This window comes from Terrapene carolina, unplaced genomic scaffold, assembly GCF_002925995.2.
Source record: "Terrapene carolina triunguis isolate 2854851 unplaced genomic scaffold, T_m_triunguis-2.0 Scaffold130, whole genome shotgun sequence".
In the NCBI taxonomy this organism is placed as follows: Eukaryota; Metazoa; Chordata; order Testudines; family Emydidae; genus Terrapene; species Terrapene triunguis.
In genome coordinates, this window is record NW_020664481.1 from 7,824,235 (window position 1) to 7,850,023 (window position 25,789).

Here is a 25,789-nt window from a genome sequence, read left to right on the forward strand (position 1 = left end):
TTTACTTGCCCCTGCATATCAGGTCCTTTTCCCCTCTCCCCATGGGTCTGTGACAGAGTGGGACAGCCAGGAGAGAGCTGGGCTGTACTTGCTATTTTTTTTAATGGTTGAGTAAATGAGTTTGCTTTCTCCATTTGGATAGATTAGATGCTTGTCATATTTTTAAAACTTGGAAAAAAACATGAAACATAGAATCATAGAATATCAGGGTTGGAAGGGACCTCAGGAGGTCATATAGTCCAACCCCCTGCTCAAAGCAGGACCAATTCCCAACTAAATCATCCCAGCCAGGGCTTTGTCAAGCCGGGTCTTAAAAACCTCCAAGGAAGGAGACTCCACCACCTCCCTAGGTAACGCATTCCAGTGCTTCACCACCCTCCTAGTGAAATAGTGTTTCCTAATACCCAACCTAGACCTCCCCCACTGCAACTTGAGACCATTGCTCCTTGTTCTGTCATCTGCCACCATTGAGAACAGCCGAGTTCCATCCTCTTTGGAACCCCCCTTCAGGTAGTTGTAGGCTGCTATCAAATCCCCCCTCATTCTTCTCTTCTGGAGACTAAACAATCCCAGTTCCCTCAGCCTCTCCTCATAAGTCATGCACTCCAGACCCCTAATCATTTTTGTTGCCCTCCGCTGGACTCTTTCCAATTTTTCCACATCCTTCTTGTAGTGTGGGGCCCAAAACTGGACACAGTACTCCAGATGAGGCCTCACCAATGTCGAATAAAGTGGAACGATCACGTCCCTCGATCTGCTGGCAATGCCCCTACTTATACAGCCCAAAATGCCGTTAGCCTTCTTGGCAACAAGAGCACACTGTTGACTCATATCCAGCTTCTCGTCCACTGTGACCCCTAGGTCCTTTTCTGCAGAACTGCTATCTAGCCATTCGGTCCCTAGTCTGTAGCTGTGCATGGGATTCTTCCGTCCTAAGTGCAGGACTCTGCACTTGACCTTGTTGAACCTCATCAGGTTTCTTTTGGCCCAATCCTCTAATTTGTCTAGGTCCCTCTGTATCCGATCCCTACCCTCTAGTGTATCTACCACACCTCCTAGTTTAGTGTCATCGGCAAACTTGCTGAGAGTGCAGTCCACACCATCCTCCAGATCATTAATAAAGATATTAAACAAAACCGGCCCCAGGACCGACCCTTGGGGCACTCCGCTTGAAACTGGCTGCCAACTAGACATGGAGCCATTGATCACTACCCGTTGAGCCTGACAATCTAGCCAGCTTTCTATCCACCTTACAGTCCATTCATCCAGCCCATACTTCTTTAACTTGGCAGCAAGAATACTGTGGGAGACCGTATCAAAAGCTTTGCTAAAGTCAAGGAATAACACATCCACATATTTTGTTTATCTTAGATATCTGGGATGCTGCTAATTATCTTATTGTGTGTTTTTTGTTTTGGGCTAAGGACTGAACGATAAGAAAACCAGCAACTTTGAACTGGAAGCAGAAGATTCACATACCCACAAGGCATGTGGGAAGACCCTGAACATGGCCACAGAAAGTTTTGCAGACTTCTTGAATAAGCTCAAGGAAATCCATGAGAAAGAGGTCTTAGGTAAGAAGAACCTCAGGATCATTTCTGCAGAGAGGCAAAAGTCAATTTCGTTTTTAAAGCTAAGAGTGAAAACAAAGTCAGACCCTTCTGTCTAGCTCCAAATAACCTGGGCTGGGAGGGTGTGTCTGCCGATTAGAGAGCCTGGGAAAGGAACCCAGAGCTCAGCTGAAGTGTCCTTTATCAGGGTCAGTGGGAGGCACAGAGGCAGGATCAGATCATGGGCCTCTAGAAAATGAAGAGGTTGGTGATGTGGGTGCCCTGCCACTTGGTCTTCAGGAAGCTCTAGAGTTTCAGACGTTCCCGGATGCAAATCTGAGCACCTTGGGGGTTTGGTGCCAATATCTGAGCACTACTAAAATATCCTGGATGACAAGTGTACCAGATGGAGCCCTGGGAGCCTTACAGAACATAAGGTTTAGTGTGGAAATCAGCAACACTTCATACCACAAAAAGAAACTCATGGTGACTGTTATTTTTATGCTGTCTGCTTTCCCTGTCCTCCGGAGTCCTTTCAACATGGTATGATGCACTTATACTTCCCTCACCAGCCATTTGGGAGGTGGGAGGGGGTTAAGCAGTGTAGAATGAATCTTTCCTAAAATACTCCCACCCACCCAAGCAAAATACAACTCTGAGGATCCTATTCCCCTCCTGCTTCGTAGTCTGTGTTGTCTGAATTTCCTATGTTGGAAGCACTAGCTGTTATCAGCTGGGCCATCAAACTGGTCTAGGATAACATGTCTGGAAAATAAATAAGGAGTTGGCAGGAGAGTGAAAATGGGAAGCAATTTACCTATTAGGACACTGATATCTGACTTCAGGTGAGGCAGTCATTGGACACTTATTTGAATAGTAAATGATCAAAGAGGAAGAGGAAAGAAGCAAAACTCCATCCTGAAAGATAGTTCAGAATTAGCAGGGGTGAGAAGTCTTTGTTACAGTAAAATTTAGAGTAAGGAAGGATAGTTTGTTTCTTTAGAGCATTAACAGCTTGTACATTATTAAAAGCAAGGCCTTTACAGAAAGAAAACACATGCTACTACTTCCCATTGTTCTGGTATAAAGGCATTTCCAGCATCAACTTTCTGGATAAAACTGTTATATCAGGGGTCTGTAACCTTCGGCACGTGGCCCATCAGGGTAATCTGCTGGGCAGGCCGTGAGACAGGGACGTGCTGGTCGCTGCTTCCCGCAGCTCCCATTGACGGGGAATGGCGAACCATGGCCATTGGGAGCTGCGAGGGGCCATGCCTGTGGACAGTCAATGTAAACAAAATGTCTCGCAGCCCGTCAGCGGATTACCCTGATTGACCGTGTGCCGAAGGTTACCGACCCTTGTGTTATATTTTACACTATCCTGGGTTATAAATACAGTCTCACTCTCTGTCATTCTAACCCTGTGATGTTTTAAAGCTCTCAAACTTTCCAGACTACTGTACCCCTTTCAAGAGTCTGATTTGTCTTGTGTACCCCCAAGTTTCACTTCACTTAAAAACTGCTTGCTTACAAAATCAAACATAAAAATACAAAAGTGTCACAGCATGCTATTACTGTAAAATTGCTGACTTCTCATTTTTACCACATAATTATAAAATAAATCAATTGGAATATAAATATTGTACTTACATTTCAGCGTATAGTATATAGAGCAGTATAAACAAGTCTGCATGAAATTTTAGTTTGTACTGACTTCGCTAGTGCTATTTATGTAGCCTGTTGTAAAAAACTAGGCAAATATCTATACAAGTTGATGTAAAGACGTCTGCGTATCTCCAGGGGTACATGTACCCCTGGTTGAGAACCACAGTTTTAAAGGATACTCTTGAGCAACTCAGACCCCAAATTTAGATATTGCATAAAAAAATTGTCTTCAAATCAGTTGAGGAAAAGAATACTAGTTGGGCTATAAATATTGCCAATTTGGTTTGCAACCAAAGAGTGTGGAATTGTGCCAGCATGAGAACTAGAGCTGAGTGGATCATTGATTTTTCGGTTCAGGAGCCAAACAAAAAAATCAGTTCAGATTGAAAAGCATCCAAAATGAAACCAAAAAAAGGGAGAAAAAGAAAAAAAAACAAAATGAATTTTTTCAGGTTTTCATTTGGTTTCATTTTGGAGTGTTTATCACCCTGTTTTGTTTTGTTTTAATCCATAAATACAGCTAAATTTCTAAAGGAATCGTCTAAATGTTTTGTTTTGTTAGTAATCAATTTTTTCAGCCAAAACTATTTGCCAAATTCAACCCAGAATTCAGTGACCTGAAAAATGCAATTTTTTTTTTTTGTGGCAAATTTACTCTGCACTGAAAATATTTTGCCCAGCTCTAGTGAGAATGAGGTTTTGTAACTAACTAGCAATAAAAGTCAAACGGACTAGACTGCTTTCATCATCCCAGCAGAGGGGAAGGCAAAAATAGTAAATGGTGAAAAGGAAATAAACTAACAACATGGGCAGGGAACCTTGTTTTTCAGAAATGAGATTTTCAGACTAACAGTTTCCTTTTAAGTTGCCATGCTCTGCTGAAAGTTATGATAGCACATTCTGTTTCTGAACTGTCACGTAATTTGCAATAAATACCCATCTCCTGAGCCTTCATTAATTATTCCAGGACTGCAAACAAAGCTCACAGAGCTGACAACAGAGAAGTGTCGGTGAGTAAAGCAAGTTTTGTTCTCTACTCCAGGCTGTGGTGGTAAAGTTCTGTTGGAGGGATGAGGAAGGGCTGCACTATTTACTCATAACATTGAAGGCATCTGCCCTGGGCTGCAGGCACCCTTAACTTAAAAACCCACAAACTGGAACAAGAAGGCAAGCCCGAAAGCAAACTCACTGTCTTCTTTTAATATAATCTGCAAAGCAAGCAGCAATGCCCTTACACTGGAAGCCACCTAGCGAGGGCAGTTCAGATTTACCAAGCTGTCCACTCAGAATTTGTGGATACTGTGGGGCACCTAAAGAACCTCTTCTGAGTCTCCTGCCCTGGCATGGCATAAGAGTTTAAAAACTCTTTGCAACGCATCCAATCAGATTAAGCCAGAGATATTCTTCTCCCACCCTACCCCCAGTCTGACATTTCCTAACTTTTAAGTGTGTGACTTTGTAACCTTAAGGTGCACGCATAGGTTTGGGTTGTGGGTCGGGGCTTGGCGTTGTTGTAACACAATATATATAGGCTGGGCAGTATTCAATTTTTTAAATAATTTTTATGGATAATATCAATGTTTATTTTAAGCATTTGTTTTATTTTTAGCTATTTACATTTTACAGTTGTGCAGAATTATGGTTTTTTAAGCATTTTTTTCTGATTTGTACCAATTTAAACTTTCACAATTGCAGGAAATTATGGGGGGAGTGTCAGACAATAATTATCTAATGACCGTAGACGATATTCAAAAAACACAAATTGTCAACATCGCATGTCAAAATATACCACGTAAATAGCCTTAAATTAAATTATAATATATTCTCAAGCAGCAGTTTTCTTACCTTGCCTATCTGTAAATTTTGATTATTACCAATGGAAATATTTTTTCGTTGGTTTCTGTGTACAGTGAAATGGACATTTATCAGCATTCACCAATGAAAATCTATTCCTTCCACGCCTAAATATATGGAAGTGACTGACAAAGCAGTGGTATCCAAGACCTTTATCCTATTGAAGTTTTCATCATGTATCCCTGGGCTTTGAGTCAGATTCCATCCCCTGTTGTTAAAAGAGTCTGTCATCGGTGCCCTTCTGGTTCACCCAATTTTTAGCTCAGAGGAGTCTGTACCCTTTTGTTTTCCATCCTGTTTATCCAATGGGAATTGTTAACCTTGCACCAAATTGCTCTGGTGCCAGCATTTAATATGTTTCTATCCCCATCCATCCAATGCACTTACTGCTACACAAAGCAATAGTAGTTTAGTAATAGAAATAGTGTGAGGGCGTGACTGGGCTAGTGTATAAATCCTGCCTGCTGACAGTACATTGAGAAGAAAGCAGCAGATATTTGGGGCAAATCCAATGACCTTCTTGTTTTGTCCCATGCTGCCTCCTGAATTAGAGATGCCCAGAGAATTGAAGAGCTATTTGCTAAAAACCACCAGCTAAGGGAACAGCAGAAGATCCTTAAAGAAAATGTGAAAGTGTTAGAAAACAGGTAAGAGGTGTGTGTTTGTTTGATTGATTGAGAGACCTAATGCTGTTGTGTGCCCAATAGCATACATGCCTACACAGAGCTTGCTTTTCAGTGTCTTTTCAACGAGTGAAATATAGCATCAGAATCTTTTTTTCTCACTAACTAGTGTTAACAAATTGAGAACCCATGGGGCCAGACTCTGCTCTCAGTTTCACCAGTGTAAATGCAGTAAATCCATTGAAATTAAGGGAGTTGTTGCATTTGCAGTGATGTGATTAACAGGCGTGCCATGTGTAATACACAGGAGGTAATTGTCCCGCTCTTCTTGACATTGGTGAGACCTCAGCTGGACTATGCTGTCCAGCTTTGGGTGCCACATTTGACAAATTGGAGAGAATCCAGAGAAAAGCAACAAAAATGATAAAAGGGTTTAGAAAACCTGACCTATAGGGAAAGGTTAAAAAAAACCCTGGGTATGTTTAGTCTTGACTGAAGGGGGGCCTTCAAATATGTTAAGGGCTGTTATAAGAACAACAGTGATCAATTGTTCTCCATGTCTGCTGAAGGTAGGACAAGAAGTAATAAGTCACCAGGACCAGATGGTATTCACCCAAGAGTTCTGAAGGAACTCAAATATGAAATTGCAGAACTAACTGTGGTATGTAACCTATTGCTTAAATCAGCCTCTGTAGCAGATCACTGGAAGATAGCTAATAAATGCCCACACTTCGACTACTACATGCAGCTCTGGTCGCCCATCTCAAAAAAAGATATATTAGAATTGGAAAAAGTACAGAGAAGAGCAACAGAAATGACTAGGGGTATAGAACAATTTCCATATGAGGTGAGATTAAAAAGACGGGGACTCTTCAGGTTAGACAAGAGATGACTAAGGATATGATAGAGGGATATGATAGAGGTCTATGAAATCATGAATGGTGTAGGAACAGTGAATAAGGAAGTGTTATTTACCCCTTATATAAAACACAAACCAGGGTGAGCCAATGAAATTAGTAGGCAGCAGATTTAAAACAAATATAAGGAAATACTTCTTCACACAACACGCAATCAACCTGTGGAACTCGTTGCCAGGGAATGTTGTGAAGGCCAAAAGTATAACTGGGTTCACAAAAGAGTTAAATAAGTTCATGGAGGATAGGTCCATCAAAGGCTATTAGCCAAGATGGTCAGGGAAGCAACCCAATACTATCGGTGTCCCTAAACCTCTGACTGCCAGGAGGTGGGACTGAGAGACAGGGGATGGATCACTCGATAATTCCCTGTTCTGTTCCCTCTGAAGTATCTGGCACCAGCCACTGACAGAAGACAGGATACTGGGCTAGATGGACCATTGGTCTGACCCAGTATGGCTGTTCTTATGTTCCTAAGGAATGGGCTTACTCCACAGCCAGGGAGATTTAGGATAGATATTAGGGAAACTTTTTAACTATAAGGGTAGTTAAGTGCTGGAATAGGCTTCCAATGGAGGTTGTGGAATCCCCCTCACTGGTTGGTTTATAAGAACAGGTTGGACAAACACCTGTCAGGGATGGTTTAGGTTTACTTGGTCCTGACTCAGCATAGGGGGATGGACTAGATGATCTTTTGTGGTCCCTTCCAGCCCTATATTTCTATGATTCTATGTAACCGAGAGCAGAATCTGGGCCATGGAGTTTACTGAAACTTTTTTCACTTGTATTACTAGCCACTTTGAAAATTCATATCTCCACCTGATTGCCATAGGGAAGAATTGTGTATCTCTACACACTGTGTCCAAAGGCTCACTAAACTAGACGTGTGGATTTTTGCCCAGCATATCACTGTCATGGTGTAATGAATGCCAGATTTCGACTTTGTCCTGGTGCTGTAGATCTGCCTCCAAGTGCAGGTGGGATTCAGTTTCATTTGCTTGTGTAGCCATGCATGGATAACTTAGCTTCTTGGCTCTGGGGTTTTTTGTTAAGGTTGAGAGCAGGTCTCTGTGACAGATGCATGGTTGCCCAGGAGCTCGCCAAGAAGAAGCAGAATGAGTATGAGAACTCCCACTTCCAGAGTCTCCAGCACATCTTCATCCTCAGTAAGTACAGAGGCTAAATAGACCTTCAGCTTTGCCCTGCTGGCATTTTGCACTTTTGCACCTTAAGTGTCGTCTGATCATTCGGGCACAATCGTATGTGCAATCCTGGGGGCACACGTCCAATGGGGACATGTCAGGGGGTGCAGATCTGAACATCCGGGCCTAGGAAAATCAACATTTCCTATAAACACTAGAGATTTTATCAAAGAGATTTCAACACTGGACTTTGCTACAGCACGTGCATATGGGCCGGGCAACGTCAGCCACTTATAAAAAGATCCGTTTGGCAAGGTTGAGGCAACACTCTGGACAATACAGGAAATATACAGCAGCAGCTCTGCACTGGTAAAGGAAAATCAAGCAACATGGATGATTAATTTTCTCCTGAGTCTTTGGCAGCACATGAGCACTGCACAAGCCAAGGGTATTTTTCTCTCTGTCTCTGCTATCCCTGGGGATTATGGTATTTTGTTTTGCTTTGCCTTTGGAAGAAAGAGAAAAGTGTCAGCAACTGCGTTTTTATTTCCTCATTATGAATTTGATCTTCCTCGCTCCCTGTACCTCAAGTGTCACTTTCACACGGAGGTGTAAAAGCCAGGCGCTGGTTGGTCATATATCTCCTTTGTACTGTAGCTGTCTGTCCTCTCTACCCTTCATTGCCACTTGGCTTGTAGCAATCAGAAGAAGCACTTTTCACCCTAAAGATCCCAGAGTTCTTTGGGAGAAGGAAAGGGAGTTGAGACTCCTTTGGAAATCTGGCTCTTTGTCCTGGTAGACAAAGCAGGTCTCTGTTTTAAGGTCTCATCCCAAAGACCCACCCAGAGTAAACTGCGAGGAATTCCTTATCATACTTAACATACTTTCATACCCACATTGCACAGCAAGCCCAGGCCTTAACTACCATTGCAAAGAGGCAGGTACCTGTACTTTACAGCGAAGGATGCCATCAGTATGAGGGTAAGCTCCTGGGGGGAAGCAGGTGCTCTCATGGAGAGGAGATGCTGTTTACTAATAGGGGTCAGCCTGCATTTCCTAGTTACTGCCCGTTCCTGGAAGGATCATCTCCTGAAGATGATGCTTGCAGGAGAGACATTATAGAGCCAGACTCACTGATGGATGCTCTAAGGCCATTCCCAGAGGGCATGCTGCCTTCAGGAGTTATGACTCCCAGCTGTGACATCACCGTGGATAATAATATGTACCCGAAGGCAGACACGGGCATTTTAGTCTGTCTCTTGTAATGCTCCAGTAGGGGGAGACGGAGGGCAATGAACAGCCAGGTCGACTACAGTAAGGAAGTTCGCGTTGCTGGGTATTTAAGGTAGAAACTCCCACCTTTGCCACATGGTGCTGGAACGCTCGCTGTGCACATTTCTAATGGGAAAAAAATCTGCAAGCGTTTGACCTTAAACAGCCTCGTTGGAGGGATGCTGAGCACTTGCTGATTGGCCCTTCTGAGCCACTTCAGCTGCAGAGCGCTTGGCATCTCGTCTCTGGAGGGGTTCGATGGAGGGTGGCAGGAGAGATTTCACCAACTGCCCTGCGGTCATGGCACATCTGTGCCTTGTTGTAAAGCTGTCACCTTTATTTGGAATCTGTTGGGGTTTTTTAAATGCTCATCATAATCCTGCCCATCCCAGGCTGTCTCCTCAGGGCAGCATTCAGCTCCCAGCATCTTGCCCACGTCTGATCCCTAACCTGCCGCACTCATTGTCTCTCTCTGCAGCTAATGAAATGAACAGGCTGAAGGAAGAAAATAAAAACCTGAAGGAAGAACTGAAGAGGCTACGGAGCCTGGAGTAAGCTCAGTTCTGGGTTTAACTCATTGGGTGGCGTAGGGCCGGCCAGATGGCTCCCCTAGGACCCTGGCACTACCCTGGACACTGTTGAGCCAGCCCAGTATGAGAACCTCCTGGCCAAGGGAGTGGAGATGCCTGTACAGTCTGCACCATTGTTTTTATTCCAACTTCCTAGTATGAGCTTCTTGTTCCTTTCCTCACCCATCTGTCCACCTGCATGTAATAGAGGCCTCTTCATCTTCAGCCTCATTGGAACCAGGCAGGATTGATGCTTGGCACTGGTGATGTCATGGGGTGAAATGGGGAGGGGGATCATGAAGAGTTCAGGAAATTTCCTGACCCTGGGTCCCCTTTAGTCAGGTTCTTTGACTGAATAGTGATCGCCCCACTAGTGAATGGGAGAACAAACCCCTACTCTGACTGCAAGTGTATGCTGAACCCCTTGTCTCTGAGACTTGAGGACCAAATGGCACTCGTTACATGCCTGGCATGCACATAGTGCACTGCTGCTAACGTACTAATTATGTGGGGTGAAATCCTGGCCCCATTGATGTGAAATGGGAGTTTTGTCAGTGAGTTCAATGGGGACAGGATTTAACTCTTGGTTTTTATTATCACCAGCTTCATCACCGTTCACGCCCTGAGTAAATCTGTGGAGACACCTATCTAGATCTAGCAGCTCTTGGCAAAGCCATTGGGACATTGGGCAAAGGCAGAATGCTGATCCATTAGCGTGGATCTGCAGGGAATGGATCACATTTCACATGGGAAAACGAACTGTGAGAAAGAGACTCAGGAGGGATTAGGAGGGGAGAGGATGTTTGCTATAAGTAGTAACCTAGCAGAGCACTTTGGTGAAACCCAAGTAACATGTCAGGTTAGCCAATATATACAAATCAGCTCATTCCTTAGGGGCTTAAAATCCATAGAAATTATCATAAAGAGATCAGTAGAGAAACATGCTTGCTTTGGAACCCAAACGTTTCCTCAGTTTAACACGAATTCTCGTATCTAGCATCTCTCAAATGACTGCAGAGGTTTCTAGACCTGGAACTAGCTTGACTTACTGAACTAGAGCTGTGCAAAAGTTTGTTGCGAAACCTCCCTGCGTTGGGGCCGTATATGGCTAGACTGAAACCCTGCCAGAGTTACCAAGTTTGTCACAGAACTTTTGAGAGCACATGGGCCAGTCGTTGGTCTGCATTGAATCCACACCAATGTCATGGCTTCCCGTGAAATTTTGCATAGGAGACTAAGAGGAAACTCAGCTGCATCAACTGAGTTTTGCTTTGAGATGGTGTCAGGGCTGCACTGGGGTTTTGGGGTGCCTAGGGCAAAATCTGAAACTGAGACACCCCCACACACAAACACACCCTTACAAAAACATTGCCATGGATATGAAAGAGTTGAAGAAGAGGGGAGGGGAGAGGATGGAAGGTCAGAGAAAGCCCAGGTGTGTGGGGTCACTGCCTTCCCCATGGGGATGGGGAGACTGCCCTGTGTTCAGGCGGGGGGCCACTCCTGGTCCCACCTCTCCCTGACCTCCAGCACTGTTGCGAGTGGTATCCCCAACCCCTGACCCTGCTCCTACCTCCAGGCTCTCGGCCTGGTAAGTCACCTCAGGCTCAGCATGATGAGGCTAATGGCGGTGACAGAGGAATCTGGACCTGCCCGGGGAGGGCAAGTTGATGGCAGGTGCCAAACTTGAGTGGCACTGAAACCCCACGTGCCAGCTCGCAATGACTCTCACTCAAATTTGGCCTGGCCACCCCTCCATCATTTTGAGAGTCCTCTCAAACAGACGGCCTGGGGCAAACCGCCCATTTTGCCCTCCCCTCTGGGTGGCCCAGGATGATGTATTGGTTCAGAGCAAACCTCAGCGTGAAATTCAGTTGTGATGAGCTGAAACGGAAGAAGATGTTTCCGTGAGTGCTCGGGAAGCCCGATCACCTTGTTTCCCAGGGCTCTTGAGTTGTTGCACATTCAGTTAAGATGAAACACTGGCGCTCAGAACTCGCGCCGGGGCAGCCTTCAAACTGGTGGTTCCCGTCTCATTTCTTTTTCCATTCATTTGTTTCCTTTTCATTGCAACAGTGACAGAACAAAGCACCAAAGAGCCCTCCCCAGAGAAAGCAGCTCCATCCCGGACTCACCATTGGCTTTACTCTCCCCAGTAAGCCGGAAACCCAGCACAGACAAAGCAGCTAGCCGAGAAGCAGAAGAAGGGTATCATGAACAGCCTGGCGAACAGCTGGGAGAAGGTATATACTGCTGGCTCCAGTATAGGGGGTGTAGGGACCAATGACTGGGCTGCAGCAGTGAGTTATTCTGACTACATCAAACGGGAGCAAAAGCCGAAGTCATCAGAACCCCAGGATGGACGTTAATCTAGAGCATGATATCTGGTTTGCATGGAATTGCAGATCAAATAATACATGAGCTGCAGTGCTTTAGAGGAAAATATTCTCCTGAGGTGCTCCAGTGTCATCCATCGCAGATGATGTGTGGGAAGTGCGAGTCTTTTCCCTTTATTCTGGCAGCCTCCTTCCAGAGAGCACCTAGGGCTCCATCTGGAATCAAAAGTGAGACAAAAAGGTTCCCTTTTCAGCATTGGCCTCCAAATCCACATGCCCACTGTTACGCATGCCACTGATTGTACCCGCATACCGGGCACACTCCCATTAATGTGCAGGCAGCCTTTTGCACAACAAACCAGGCCACTGATTTGCACACACAAAGCACCTGTTCGTGCAGTTTGTTCCTTCCCCCTCCCCTGCCCCCATTGTCAATTGCACATGCAATCGAGCATACAAATTCAGGGGCTGGCTTGAGTCTGACAGAAAATTTGGCTCGAAATAGCTAGAAATCTTCCTTGGGAAGCGCTTGGTGCCCTGCCAGCTTTTTATAGCTGCGATGTGCTGATTGATATCCCGGTTATCAGACTGGTTGGCCAGACTTTTTAGGCCGCTGCATTACAGCGCCATGTGCAGATGGAACAACTGGGGAAAAACGCAGGGCAGACGGAATAGAACTCTGCACAGCTTTCGCAATGACTGGCTATCGCCTTTGTTTTCAGAGACGTCTGCAGGGCAGAGATGTTCTCTGGGCAGTAGGATTTCTCCAAGTGCTGTTCTCCAAGAAGCACATGCTCTGGAAATGGTAAGAGTGCCGTTGGGGATACTTAGCACTGTCAATCTGTCCTCGTCAAGTTGGGCATCGTTCCCGTGGGGACCTGATGCTGGATAAGCTGTGAAAGGGATGGGACGAGGAATGAAATGGAGGCACGTGGGATGAAGTGACTGGCCAAGGTCACCCGGTACATCACTGGCAGAACTGGAAACTCCTATCGTATCTCCTGCTGATAAAGTCACCGTCCCAGCTTTGCTTTCACATTTATATTCCCTAGGAGCCTCAGAACTTGCCTAGCAGCAGTTGATCATTATCGTGTGACCGCATTCATTCCTTTTCAAATCACACTGACTTAAATAGGTAGTTGGAGAAATCTCTTAGGACTGAACCATAGGGATATTCCACAGGCCCACATCTGAAGCCTTATCCTGTGGGATATTTTCAGAGAGACGGGGAATCCCTGCCACTGTCGGTTTTGAGCTTGTATCTTTCCTAACCTGCCACCCCTTTGAAACTGAAAGTGCATTTCAGCCAAGGGATCCGGGGCGGGATGGAGTGCCAGACGTCGTGCCCCCAGGGCTCAGGGGCCATAGCATTGGGTCTCATGATGGGAGCTCAGACACACACGTGCTTAATTCTGGCCGGGGCCGGCTCCAGCTTTTTTGCCGCCCCAAGCGGCAAAGGGAAGGAAAAAAAAAAAAAGATAAAGCCGATCGGCGGCAGCTCAATCGCGCCGCTTCATTCTTCGGCGGCACTTCGGCGGCAGCTCAAAGAGGAAGAGAGGGACTGAGGGACCCGCCGCCGAATTCCTGCCGAAGACCCGGACGCGCCACCCCTTTCCATCGGCCACCCCAAGCACCTGCTTCCTTCGCTGGTGCCTGGAGCCAGCCCTGATTCTGGCACTGGAACCAGTGATCTGAACTCCATATAAATATGAAACAGCAAGTGAAGGGGGTTTTGCTGAGGCTGCAGGCGGGCTGTGAGAGTAGTTAATGAAGATAAACAGTAGAGGTTGGTGGCATCGGAAAGTGGGTAGGCAAAAATGTCGAGTAAGGGCTTATTCAGAGCCTTTTTACAACAGCAGAAAGATCATTCTGTACTGGCCGCAGAATAGGAACCTCCCCTGGAAATAAACCAGTGAAGCAAATGGATGCTGTAAGCTCATGCAAATAGGGTCTAATGGTTTGACCAAAGGACTGGGAAACTGACCGATCTCGGCTAAGCCACTGACTCCTGGCTTGACCTTAGACAAGTTACATGACTTCCTGCTCCGTAAGTCAATGCATCTGGAAAATAAGGAATAAATTAGGACTTGCTGAAAAACACGATGCTGTGTTGGAATGGAGCCTCCTTGGGGAAATACGTGGCTGATTATTATTTAAAATTCCAACACCGTATTGAAGAAGCATTCAGCTGTTCATTGGAAATGTATCAACTCGTTTTTATCACCTCTTGAATGTAAATGGATATAAGACAAAATGTAGCCTCACTAACAAAGACCACTAGTAAGCAGGGTTTTCTGCTGTCATTGTTCTCTAGTCAGCTAGGCTTCTTTCACCTGGGGATCATTTCTGAGAGCCCTTTAGACCAAGCTGAGCTTTAAGCCCAATAGTCCTGGACATGCAAACTTTTCTCCTCTGCCTTTAGACTTCCCAGAGGATAGCTAACCAGCTGCACGGAACCATCGCTTTGGTGAGACCTGGCTCCAGACTGTGCCTCCCTGAAAAAATCTCGGCCAGGAGAGCAACGTCACCACCAGCAAGAAAAAACTCACTGTTCCTGGAGCGTGAGCGCAGCCCCAGCCGTGAGGCGTGAGTAGCATTGTCTCAGTATTGATACATCACAGTCTCCTTGGGCCTGATCCAGAGCCCATTGAAATCAATGGAAGAATTCCCATTGACTTCCAGGGCTTTGTATCAAGCAGCTGTTGTCTTACTGGTGGGTTTTCTTTTTGCTTCTCTCTCTCCATCACAAGCCAGTTCTTCCAGCCAGCACATAAGCCCCACCATGGTCTTTGAACCAGGAAGATCCAATCCACACAAATTTTGGAGCTTAGGCTTGGATAAGGCCTCCAAACCTCTTAACTCCAGCAAACCAGGCTGGAAATCTCACAAGAACAGACTTTTTCTTGAGATTCCCACTATTTTCTGCAACTATCCCAGGCAGAAAACACCAGGAGCCTGGTTCTTATGCTATGTTGTTATTGTTCCTTCAACCTTAATGAGTTTACTCCTGATCTACACCAGGGCAAATGAGAGGACAATCAGGCCCCTAGAGAGCAATCTGTCAAAATATCGCTGGCCTTCTGCAATTGGCCAGCACTGAGAATTGCAGAGATTGACACATAAGGGGAAAAAATGTTCATTTGAGCACTGGGCAGAGATCCCCACTGCTCCTTATCTAATCCAATTGGCTTTTCTGTGGCGCTCCTCACGGTAACATCTGAGCTCCTCACTTCCCATTAACTTTAGTGGCAATTAGGGCTGAGTGAGACCTACAGACTCATTCAGAAACTGTAAGTTCCCCCCCAGCAAACGCCTAGCTTGGATGCGTTCTCCATGAAGCCGGGCACTGCCAAATGCCGAGGAATAGTAACAAGCCCGGACTCGATTTATAGAGGCAGGGTTTTCTGAACACAGTTTGCACAGCTCACCCATTGCTTGGGCCTCTTGAAATGTGGCTGTAAAACTCTACAAGTGCGTATGTTGAAGGAAGGAGGAAAGACTCTAGCAGCAATGTAAAACTGTCCGGTTTTGGCAGCCTAAAGCTCTATCTTCAACTGGACGCCACTTGTTCAGGTCTGTGTAACCCCCTGGTGTTACAGGTCCCCCTGTGCTTTGTCCATAGAGGCTCTGAGCCAGCTAGAAAGACTTGGCTCTTTGGCTCACGCTGGAGCCGCTTGTTTCTGGAGGTCCCTCTTTCAATCCTTGGTGTGGCAGACAAGATGGAGGCCATCACAGGAGCTTTAGTGCACAACTGATTGACCCATCTACAGCCAGTAGGCACACACCCATTTTTACAGACCGGCAGACAGCGTAGTTGTGCACCCAGCTACTTGCTTTGCACACCCAAATGCAGATTTTGCACAGATGTATTTACTGTATGCGTGACCTACTGTATGTGTGCACAAGTGGGCGTGCACACTTTGCTCCAACGTATCATTTTCTGCCAGTGTAAACTGGCAGAGCTCCATTGATTTCAACCGAGCTCTGCACGTTTACATCAGCAGCGTATCAGGGGCAGCACATGGAAACCAGGGGCTAAAAAGGGACACTGTGATAGTGAGGTGACCCACCTGGAAACTTGCCTTTGTTGTGTTTGATGATTTTTGTTTGTTTCATTTAGTTGCTTAAGAACAAACAAACCAGATTCCCACAAAGCCACTTCGTCCTATGGAACTCTACAGCTGACCACCAGGCAGGAGCAGCTCTGCCTCCTTAACAAACATTTCTCTCTGCACCAGTTTGGACTCAGGAGTAACAGCGCTTCTGCAGATAGGGACAATAGCTTGCCAAGCCACTTGCTACAGGCCAGAGAGACTGAAGACAGAACAAGGCTGCAGGAGGAATGGGAAGATCAGGCCGCCATTTTAGAACTCCCTGGAGCTGTGGTGTACATGCGGGACCAGCATTTGGAGGAGAGGCTTCCGTTTCTTAAGCACAGAGAGAGGCTCCAGTATCTCCTGGCACAAGAGCATCAGCAAGGATTCAGGGCCAGGACAGAAGGCGACCAAAATGCAACTCCGGTTCCAGCTGCTCCTGAGGAAAGGCCCCTTTCCCCGCAGCCGACCATGGGGTGCAAAGAAGAGAGGTCGTACCTGGAGGAACCTGTAGAAGGGAAAGTTGTTTGGATAAACAGGGACAACGTGGAGCAAAGGGAGAAGGCAGAGGCAGCAAGAGAATGTCTCCTGGACACACCTCTGGACCTGTCAGATTATGGCAGAAGGAGTGAAAACCTGAAACCTGCCAGCTGGCACAAATCCCCCAAACAGCGTGAGGCTGACAGTCCAAGTCCAATCCGTACAGAAAGCCCCACTCTTCAGACAGGCCGGAGCTCCAGCGTGCTGCCAAGAGCAGAGCATGAGAACTCCCACCTAGCCTGCAGCCAGCTCCCTGCGGCCAAACCGCTGCAAATCGGCAACAAGCCTGAGCAGTTCAGTGCCAAAGAGCAAGAGGCCCTTGCGGCACCTTTGGTGAGTACATCTTGCACTGGCATCCGCTTTTCCTCCGCAGGGAGGCTGTGGTCAGCAGTCAGCTTGCTGGGCCGATCGCAGTTTAAAATGGGCATCACCACTATTGCTGAAAGTTCTGACCTGATGGCTCTACTGTGGCCCACAGCATGTGAAACAGGTTGGTGGTGCCAGTCCTGTCCCTAGTGGACAGATTTGCACATTGCAAAACGATCACCACAACGGGCACTGATCAGCGTCCTTGCTCTCAGGCTCAGAGGAAACCCAGGACTGAATGGACCATGGAAAGTAACTACCCTCTAAGCCTCGGGGTTTTATTCCTCTGGGTTAGGATTAAGATGCATTGAGAGACTCTGCGCCTGCCACTCCCCTGCTGAATCTGTGCGTAGGGGACATCAGGTTCTGTGGCAATGTCCCGCAAATACACAGAAACCCCTATCTGATGTTGTCCAGGGGCAGATGTGCATCTTTGCAGTTAAACTCATTGCCAGGCTGGAGCGGGGCACCAGTTTTTTTCACCGCCTTAGGAGAAGGCAGCGTCTCTAGCAATAAAGGCATTGGCAGTTCTTCCCATCAGTTTGTAATTAATACAGCTATTGCCATGTGTTACAGGTCCCTTCCTCACAAGGACAGCCCGCGGGCAAGCTAACATCTTGTGATCCTGCAACAGATTCAGAGATCAGGGTGAGAGTGTCTCCTAGGGCACAGAAGCGAGAACCAGATGCTCAAACAGGTAAAAAGCCCCATGGAAAAGCAACATTTGAGAAGGCAGGAGCAGACAGTGTTTTGAGCCTGATGTGCTGATCTCCTTAGCACTGGAATGTCTATGGACGGCGCTTCCGAAACATGCATGCAATATATGGCAATTGTTTTAAATTTTGTATTCTAAATTCCAAGAGGAAGACTTTCAAAGGCACAAAGGTCACCTGGGCACCAAACTCCCATGGCAGTCAGCGGAGTTGGATGCTTACCTCCCATTTGTGCCTCGGAAAACCGCTCCTCGAGTCTACAATTTTCAGACTTACATGTCTCAATGTGAGACTCCTCAGTTCATATATAGGTACCTAAATGGAAGTGGCCTGATTGTCAAAGGTGTCGAACATCGGCAGCTCCCTGACATAAAACAGAGCAGCCTCAGGACTGCTGTACTTTGTGCCAGTCATCAACAGACCCCTAAGGGCTGTTCCTGCAGCCAGGGATCATGCCCAGCGGGCACAGATGCCCTGGCTATGCCCCCTTTCACACAGGCATGTCTCTATACCAGGGGCCAGAAGGGTAAGTGGCATAGGAGCCATGCAGTGGCTCAAAGTCATTCAAGGATCCCCCCATGCAGTGGGCTAGAGCTTTCAATTTTCCAGCTTCTTTGTGCCACCAGAACTGGGTCTATGATCTGGACCAGCAATGAAGATAAATAGCTGCTTATCAAATGGGGGAATGAATGCTTTGGGGAGCATTGGGAATGGAATATGGAGCCATCAGCTACAAACTATAGTCATCACAAAAAAGGTGGGGGGAAAATACTGTTTATATAAAATACTTTAGTAGGCACTGGGGATGGACCAGACAGACTGGTTTTTTATTAATTATTATTATTTATTATTATTTTATTTTAATTATTTTATTTGGGGTATACATTTAGTTTGAGTCTCTATTATGGTGTTTTTAAATAGTTTCCATGCAGCTTGCAGGCATTTCACTCTTTTGACCTTTTAATTAACAATTAATTAAATTGTGGTCCTTTGTTGCCAGCAGCCAGTCTCCCCTCCAAAGAGCAGTAAGAGGTACCTTAGAAGTTAGGGGTTAGATTTTTAAAGGCACCAAGGGCAGTTTAGGTGCCCAATTCCTACTGGATTTCAGGGAGTAACTGACCTTTATACCTCCATAAATCTGCCATTGTGAGTGCGGATTGGGTAACTGTGCTCCCAAACAACTAGATTTGGTCATTTGCAAGTCCTGGTTAGCTGCAATCCCAGTAATTGGGTGCATACATTAGGTGTGCATTTGGTGTATGCAATTACGTGCCTGAATTTTGTAACCTCTGGCCCAATATACAACGGAAACCTTTTGCAGTGAAGTCAGTTTTGATTTTTTTCACAGAACAGATTCACTACTGTGAGACTCCACTACAGTGCATTTCAGTTTTTCAGTTTGTCCACTGCAGGAATTGTTTTGAAACCTATTTGGAACGTCTGCGCTGGTTCATTCTGGCTCTGGTCCTGCAGTCCATACACAAGCAACATTCTCATTGGCCCTGTCTAGCCTAGAAAGATAGGTTGTATTTAAAAATCGCACAACCTCTCTTCCCCATCTAGACATGGCCGTTGACTTCAGTGGGGGATTGCTACATAGATACAGCAGGGTGTGATTGACGGAGTTTACTGTAGATTGTGTTCCCCACAGTCATTTCTTTTATAGTGCTATTCTGAAAGTCAATCCCCTTACGCCGCCAAAACACACACACTTGGGACTTGGACCTCACGAACCCTGTGGTGACTTCACTTTGGAACCCAGTTTATTACTGGGTCAGACTTTTGCTTAGCTCAGCTCTGGGCCAGACTCACCAGTCTGCTCCCGTTACTTGGTGCTACTCCAGTGATGCAAGCAGGGCTGGCTCCAGGCACCAGCCGAGCAAGCTGGTGCTTGGGGCGGCAGCTTGTAGGAGGCGGCATTCTGCCCAATCCTAGGGCGGCACGGCAGCTTTATTTTTTTGTTCCGAAGAACGGTGGCAATTCGGCGGCAGGTCCTTCCCTCCGAGAGGGACCCGGCGCCGAACAGCCGGATGTGCTGCCCCGTCCCTTGCTTCGGGCGCAAAAATTCCTAGTTACGGCTCTGCTAGCCAGTGCTTACGACTGCTGTGTGGCACTGGGCAGCCGGCGAGTACTGGTGAGCTTGGCCCCTGGACTCTGAGTTGTGCCAGCATTTCTTGCCTTTTCATTTTGAAATGTCGTTCGTTTTGATGTCCCAGTGACGGTGGCTCTGATCAGTGACCGGAGCTGTGACTATGGTTCTGTGTAACACCTGTGAGGGGGCTAGGAATTGTTACTGCCAAAGCCGATCAGTTAACCGTCCCCTTCTATTTCCCTAGAGGAAGACGATGCAGAGTCTGTGAAGCAGGACTCGGATGAGCCCGACACGTCGGACAGCGAGGTTTGCTTCCTTTGGCCGACACATACACCAAGAGCAGTCCAAGTCTGGTTCCTCTTTAAGGCTGGGAATTTCAGTGGTGAACGTTTGTGGGAGCTGGGCCCCTTTGAAGAGCCCAGGCTACTCCTGTCAGTCAGAGATATGCTACAGTTTCCAATAGAAAATGAGACGAAAAAGGCAACACAAACACTCTTTCCCCAGGCTGGAGTGGGCTCAGGTGCTGTCTCTGGGTTGCAGAAAAGTTCTGCTTTTGCTTTCTCATGCAGTTTTTCCTGCATGGTTAAGATAAAAGGAAGTCACGCTCCTGCTGAGATGGCAGGTTGCCCTCCATCAGATGCCCAGATATCTCTCTCCTGTTCCCCCACCCCTCACTCCCCGGTTCCCAGCCTATCAATCACTGATGGAGATTCCATACCTGATATCATTTCCTGTGCCCGGTTTTGTCTGAGGAAATCCCAGACATGCGGCATGACTCTTTATAGAGACAAAAGGCTTTCTCACACCATCGGGGTATCCCTTGCCTTTAGCCTAGTTTGGTAACACTGGTAACATATTGACCTCATGAAGAAATACAGCACATCCAAAGATAAGAGGAAGATGCTTTACTTTTCCTGGAATATCATAGAATATCAGGGTTGGAAGGGACCTCAGGAGGTCATCTAGTCCAACCCCCTGCTCAAAGCAGGACCAATCCCCAGACAGATTTTTGCCCCAGATCCCTAAATGGCCCCCTCAAGGATTGAACTCACAACCCTGGGTTTAGCAGGCCAATGCTCAAACCACTGAGCTATCCCTCCCCCCCAATATCACATTACAACTCCCTGGTGTTTCCCTGGCAGAGAGGTGGGTCTCTTTAGCCGGACCCCCGAATCCTGCCACACTCCCATTGGCCAGGAACCACGGCCAATGGAAGCTGCGGGGGCGGTGCCTGCGGGCGAAAGCAGCGCGCAGAGCCACCTGCCGTGCCTCCGCTTAGGAGCCAGACCTGCTGCTGGTTGCTTCCGGGGCGCAGTGCGGAGTCAGGACAAGCAGGAAGCCTGCCTTAGCCCCCCGCTGTGCCGCTGACCGGGAGCCACCAGAGGTAAGCCTGTGCCCCAACCCCCTGCCCCAGCTGTGAGCCCCCCCAAAACCCAGAGCCCCTTCCTGCACCCCAAACCCCTCATCCCCAGACCCATCCCAGAGCCTGCACCCCCAGACAGAGCCCTCACCCCCCTGCACCCTAACCCCCTGCCCCAGCCCAGAGCCCCCTCCCATACCCTGTGTACCACCCCCCAGTCTTGAGCCCCCTCCTGCACTCCAAGCCCCTCATCCCCTTCCCCACCCCAGAGCCCGCTCCTCCAGCCAGAGCCCTCATCCCCTCCCACACCCCAACCCCCTGCCCCAGCCCAGTGAAAGTGAGTAAGGGTGGGGAAGAGTGAGCCACCGAGGGAGGGGGAATGTAGTGAGCAGGGGGCAGGGCCTCGGGGAAAGGGTGGGGCTAGAGTGTTTGGTTTTGTGTGATTAGAAAGTTGGCAACCCTACAGGGAGGGCCCACCTTGGCAAACGTTAAAGGGGGCTGTTTTTCAAGGGTGAGTGCTCAGTACTTGCTGAAAGTCAGGCCCCTTTCTGGCACATCATGCTGATCATCCAGTTTGGAAATCTTGGGTTTAATATTTGCAAAGTGCTTTGAGCTCCTTGGGTGACAGACCCTAGAGAAGGGCAAAGTCCTGGGATCATTGTGAGCATCACGTTCACAAACAATTGCAAATGAGCACTGTGCTGTAAGGGATAGTAATGAATCCAACGGCAACAGGATGGGTCATCAGAAGTCCGGCGGGCCAAACACTGACCGGTTTTCTGATTTGTCTAGGTGGCTGCCACTTATGAACATGAAACCCATCAAGAAGAACACGCAGAAGGAAAACATTTGTGCACAGAGGACAAGGATGAGGTCTTGCAAAAGAAAAGGAAAAGAGGACAGGATCCAGGGACAAAAGGTATGCAGAAAGAGGGTCTGCTCGTAAAGAACCTTCTGATAGAGCCCAGCTTGCATTGTCTGACGCTAACTGGTATGAATCCCCAGGCTACCTGAATCGCAGCCATGTCCCTCAAAATTAATAAGGGTCATGACCCTGTTTTGGATACTGGTGTGGTGAGAGGAGAGGGCTTAAGTAATCGAGCTTGGAGGAACTGGAAGGTCACAGTCTGTGAAGTTCCTGCCAAGCTTACAAGAGTTGGAGTCCTGCCGGGCTCCTGCAGTTCTGCACTCTAGAGGAGGTCCTTCCAAGCCAGGGCAGAGGTGTAGTGAGTTAAATCTTGCACTGCTGCTGCCTGGTGCTGTGGATACAGAGAGGACTTCCCACACCAGATACCATGGTGATGGGTGGGGAATAAGAGTATCTACAGGGTTTTACAAGCCGTAAATGGGGATGGGGAAATATTTTTTTTTTTTTTAAAAAACATGTAACTGGTGATAGTGCAAGGGAGAAAATGGGCATCTGGGAATGGAAACATTTTATTTTTCTTCCTTTTCTGTATGATTTTTCCCTTGGCAAATTCTCGAATGTCATGAGCAGCAAACAAACTTGTGGCACAGACCTTTCCAGTCTCTGGAGGTCTGGAACTGTGAGTGATGGAGATGTTAGTGGGGGGAGATATTGTTTGCAAATGCTGAGTGTCAGTAAATACAATGGAGCCAGACTGTCAGAAGTCTCCTGTTGTTTAGCTACAACTAGCCAGTATGGGCCTGCTCCATAGGGATAGCCAAACTGGATCAGAGCCGAGGTCCATCTAGTCCAATATCCTGTGTCCAACTGTCGCCAGCACCAGATGTTTCAGAGAAATGTGCAAAAACCCCACAATAGCCAGATGTGGTATAATCAGCACCCATGAAGGTCTCCTCCTGATCCCTAGTAGTTACAGATTGGCTTAGCCCCTGAAACACGACATTTTTATCCTTTCCAAAACTCACTGTTTGCATTAACCGTTATAACTCTGGGTATTCTTCTTGTCCATATAAACAGCCAGTCCCTCTTGGACTCTTATGAGATGTTGTCCTCAAAGACAATCTATGGCAATGAGTTCCACAATCTAGTTATCAATCAAGTTATTGGTCAGTTTTGACTTTGCTACCTTTCAATTTCATTGACTGTCCCCTTGTCCTTGTGTGATGAGACAGGGAGAACAGAAGCTCTTGGTCTCCCTTCTTGGGCTGTCACCTAAGCTTGAAAGGGGGCTTGTTAACAAACAACATCCGCCCCCCACCTGAGCCCCTTGCCCCCTAGACCATTCATTATTGTATATACTTTTATCATGTCACCTCTTACTCATCTCCCTAAGGTAACAATCCCAACCTTTTCAGTCTTACTTCAGAGGCATTTTTCCTGGCCTCTGATTATTCTCATTGCCCTTCTCTGAACCCCCGTCTGTACTGCTCGCAGGATCCAGATGCAGGTGTTCTGCTGATTTATAGAATGGCGTTATAATATTCTCCATCCTGTTCCTTTGTTTTATGCTTTAACTTCAATGAGATTTGGATCAGGCCCCTATACAACTATTCCAATGACCTACACTTGATTAATTAGCATTTTAAGAGAAATACATGAGGGGCATTCAGCCCTATTCCTTGACCCACCATGGGCGTGTTTGCTTCCCACTACGTGAATTTCACACTGCACAAATGTTTGCCCAAGGTGATACAGTTGGTTCCTTATGATAAGACACGCTACACTGTACATTGGTAACTAGTGTATCTCCAAACAGGGAAGCCCTTGCTAATGGTTAGCCAAGCCAGCTTGGGATAGGAGTGGCTGAGAGAGCACGTCTTAACACCTAAGCTAATAGGTGTAAACTGTAGTGTTTGTTTAGCCAATCCTAAGAACTGCTGATTGACAGACTAGGCGAAATACTCCACAAAGCATTATTGACATTTGGAGAAAGCTTTCACACAACCGCTGTTGATCTTTAAGCGTGGCCGTAGAGGTCTCACCTTGCTAACAATGGAATGTGTTGTACCGGTATTTCCTACAGGTGAGTAAGCAGAAAATTGTTGTCGATAAGGGGAGGTATATAGCAGCAGGCCTGTCACGCCGTAAATACTGCTCCATCATAAATGGCTTGCTAGTGGTCCTCTTTGTGCAGTCAAAAAAGAAAGGCCGGCGTTGACCGATTGAAAAATGTATAGACAGCTGTCACCTGAGCTTAAAAGGAGGCTTGTATAACAAGCAACAGCCACCTCTCACCTCACCCCCGGCCTTCCTGAAATACCTACAGAGGCAGCAAATGAAAACTTGATCAAACAATAAAGGAGTTCCTCTTAAAAACAAACGCCGGAGCCAAGCTTTGGAAGCTGTCAAACCAAAGGCGGATGTGGAAATGGCACTGCCAGAGGTGCTGAGAATCTTAAAAGGCCTGATCCTACAGGGTGGGCTGTGGGATTAGGCAAAGTTGTGCAGAGTTTGGAGACAGACAAGATCTGTCAGTCTATCAGTCAGGGATTATTCATACATGATCATCTTTGCTGTATTTAAACATTTCCTGGCATATGTCCAGCCACCAGCTAGTGCTAGGCTGTTTGCAGTGCTTTGTCCAGCTTTACTGTCCGGGGTTCAGATTGCACAGCCAATTGCACAAACACATTGACAGAATTTTTGTAAAATCCGGTGCCAGATTTTCATTTGAAGGGTGCAATGTGACTGGCTGTACACACTGCTGCATCTGAATTGACCGTTTGTGCATGCAGTTAGCTGACTTCCACATGTCGTCATGATAACTCTGAACACAAGTTTGGAGCACATTTTGTACATTCAGATTGTGAAAATCTGGCCCGTAATTTTCTCTTCACCCGTTTACTGGTTCCTTTTAGCATCTGACTCACCAGGAAAATAAGAGCCACATTTACCAAGAGCCAAGACCCATTTGTACCTATCCAAAATTAACACTTACACATCTGGCTACATTTGTGTACACACACCCAAGGAAAGCTTTGCATGTGCAAATGCCCAGTCTGTGCAAACAACCAGTAGGCTTTGCATACAAATGCAGGTGCATGCATCTCCCAGCTTTCTGTACACATGCACTAAGTCAACAATTAAATATAATACACTGTTGAGACTTCCAGCCTCTGACCCTCACTTTTGCATCTGCCCCAAAATGGACACAAAGCAGTTTTTCATACACCAAACAATTTCTCATACACCAAATAACTAATTGCAGATCTGCCAGTCTGAGGCCAATGAGGGTTTGGCACACAGAAAAGAGATGTACACACTATCGGTTGCACACCCAAAAAGTGGATGTGCAAGACTAGATTGAGGCTGCCTGAAAAATTCCGTCCCTAAAACTCAGTCGATTAGTTTCACTTTTGTGTCAGAGTCAAGTTCTCTTTCTTCTTCTCATCCACTCTTGCTGCTGTTTTTCAGGTTCACAAGCCCATGAGGGATATTGAAATCTCATTAAAATACCTGCGTTTGTGGATCTTTAAAACAAAACTGAAAACGGTTCCTCAGTAGTTTGCTAAGCCTCATTTTGGTTTAAACAAATGATAGTTTGGGCCTAGAAATTGTTGACCATATCCCATTAATAATGGTCTGAACAGTCCATTGCTATGTGGTTAACGCCCGTGGTCCTCTTCCTATTAACAGCATATAAGAAGTCAGTGAGAGGAAGAAGGAAAATCAAAGCTCCCCAAGCACCAGCTGATGCAGCAGAAATTACAAAGGAAATGGAGCACCACAGCCCTGCTTGCAGCAATGACGTCTTTGAGGAGAACTAACTGA

The 25,789-nt window shown here is 46.8% G+C and overlaps 1 protein-coding gene across 1 annotated transcript; it reads left to right on the forward strand.

Annotated features, from left to right (window-relative positions):
• The first annotated feature begins 1,492 nt into the window (after positions 1-1,492).
• On the forward strand, positions 1,493-25,789 carry RBBP8NL (RBBP8 N-terminal like). Its single transcript, XM_024199037.2, has 13 exons — positions 1,493-1,574; positions 4,183-4,225; positions 5,621-5,716; positions 7,660-7,772; positions 9,499-9,571; positions 11,666-11,832; positions 12,648-12,730; positions 14,348-14,511; positions 16,046-16,892; positions 17,502-17,622; positions 19,975-20,036; positions 21,883-22,009; positions 25,655-25,789. The coding sequence occupies exons 1-13, from the start codon at positions 1,508-1,510 to the stop codon at positions 25,783-25,785; spliced, it is 2,094 nt and encodes a 697-aa protein (XP_024054805.2). The 5' UTR covers positions 1,493-1,507; the 3' UTR covers positions 25,786-25,789.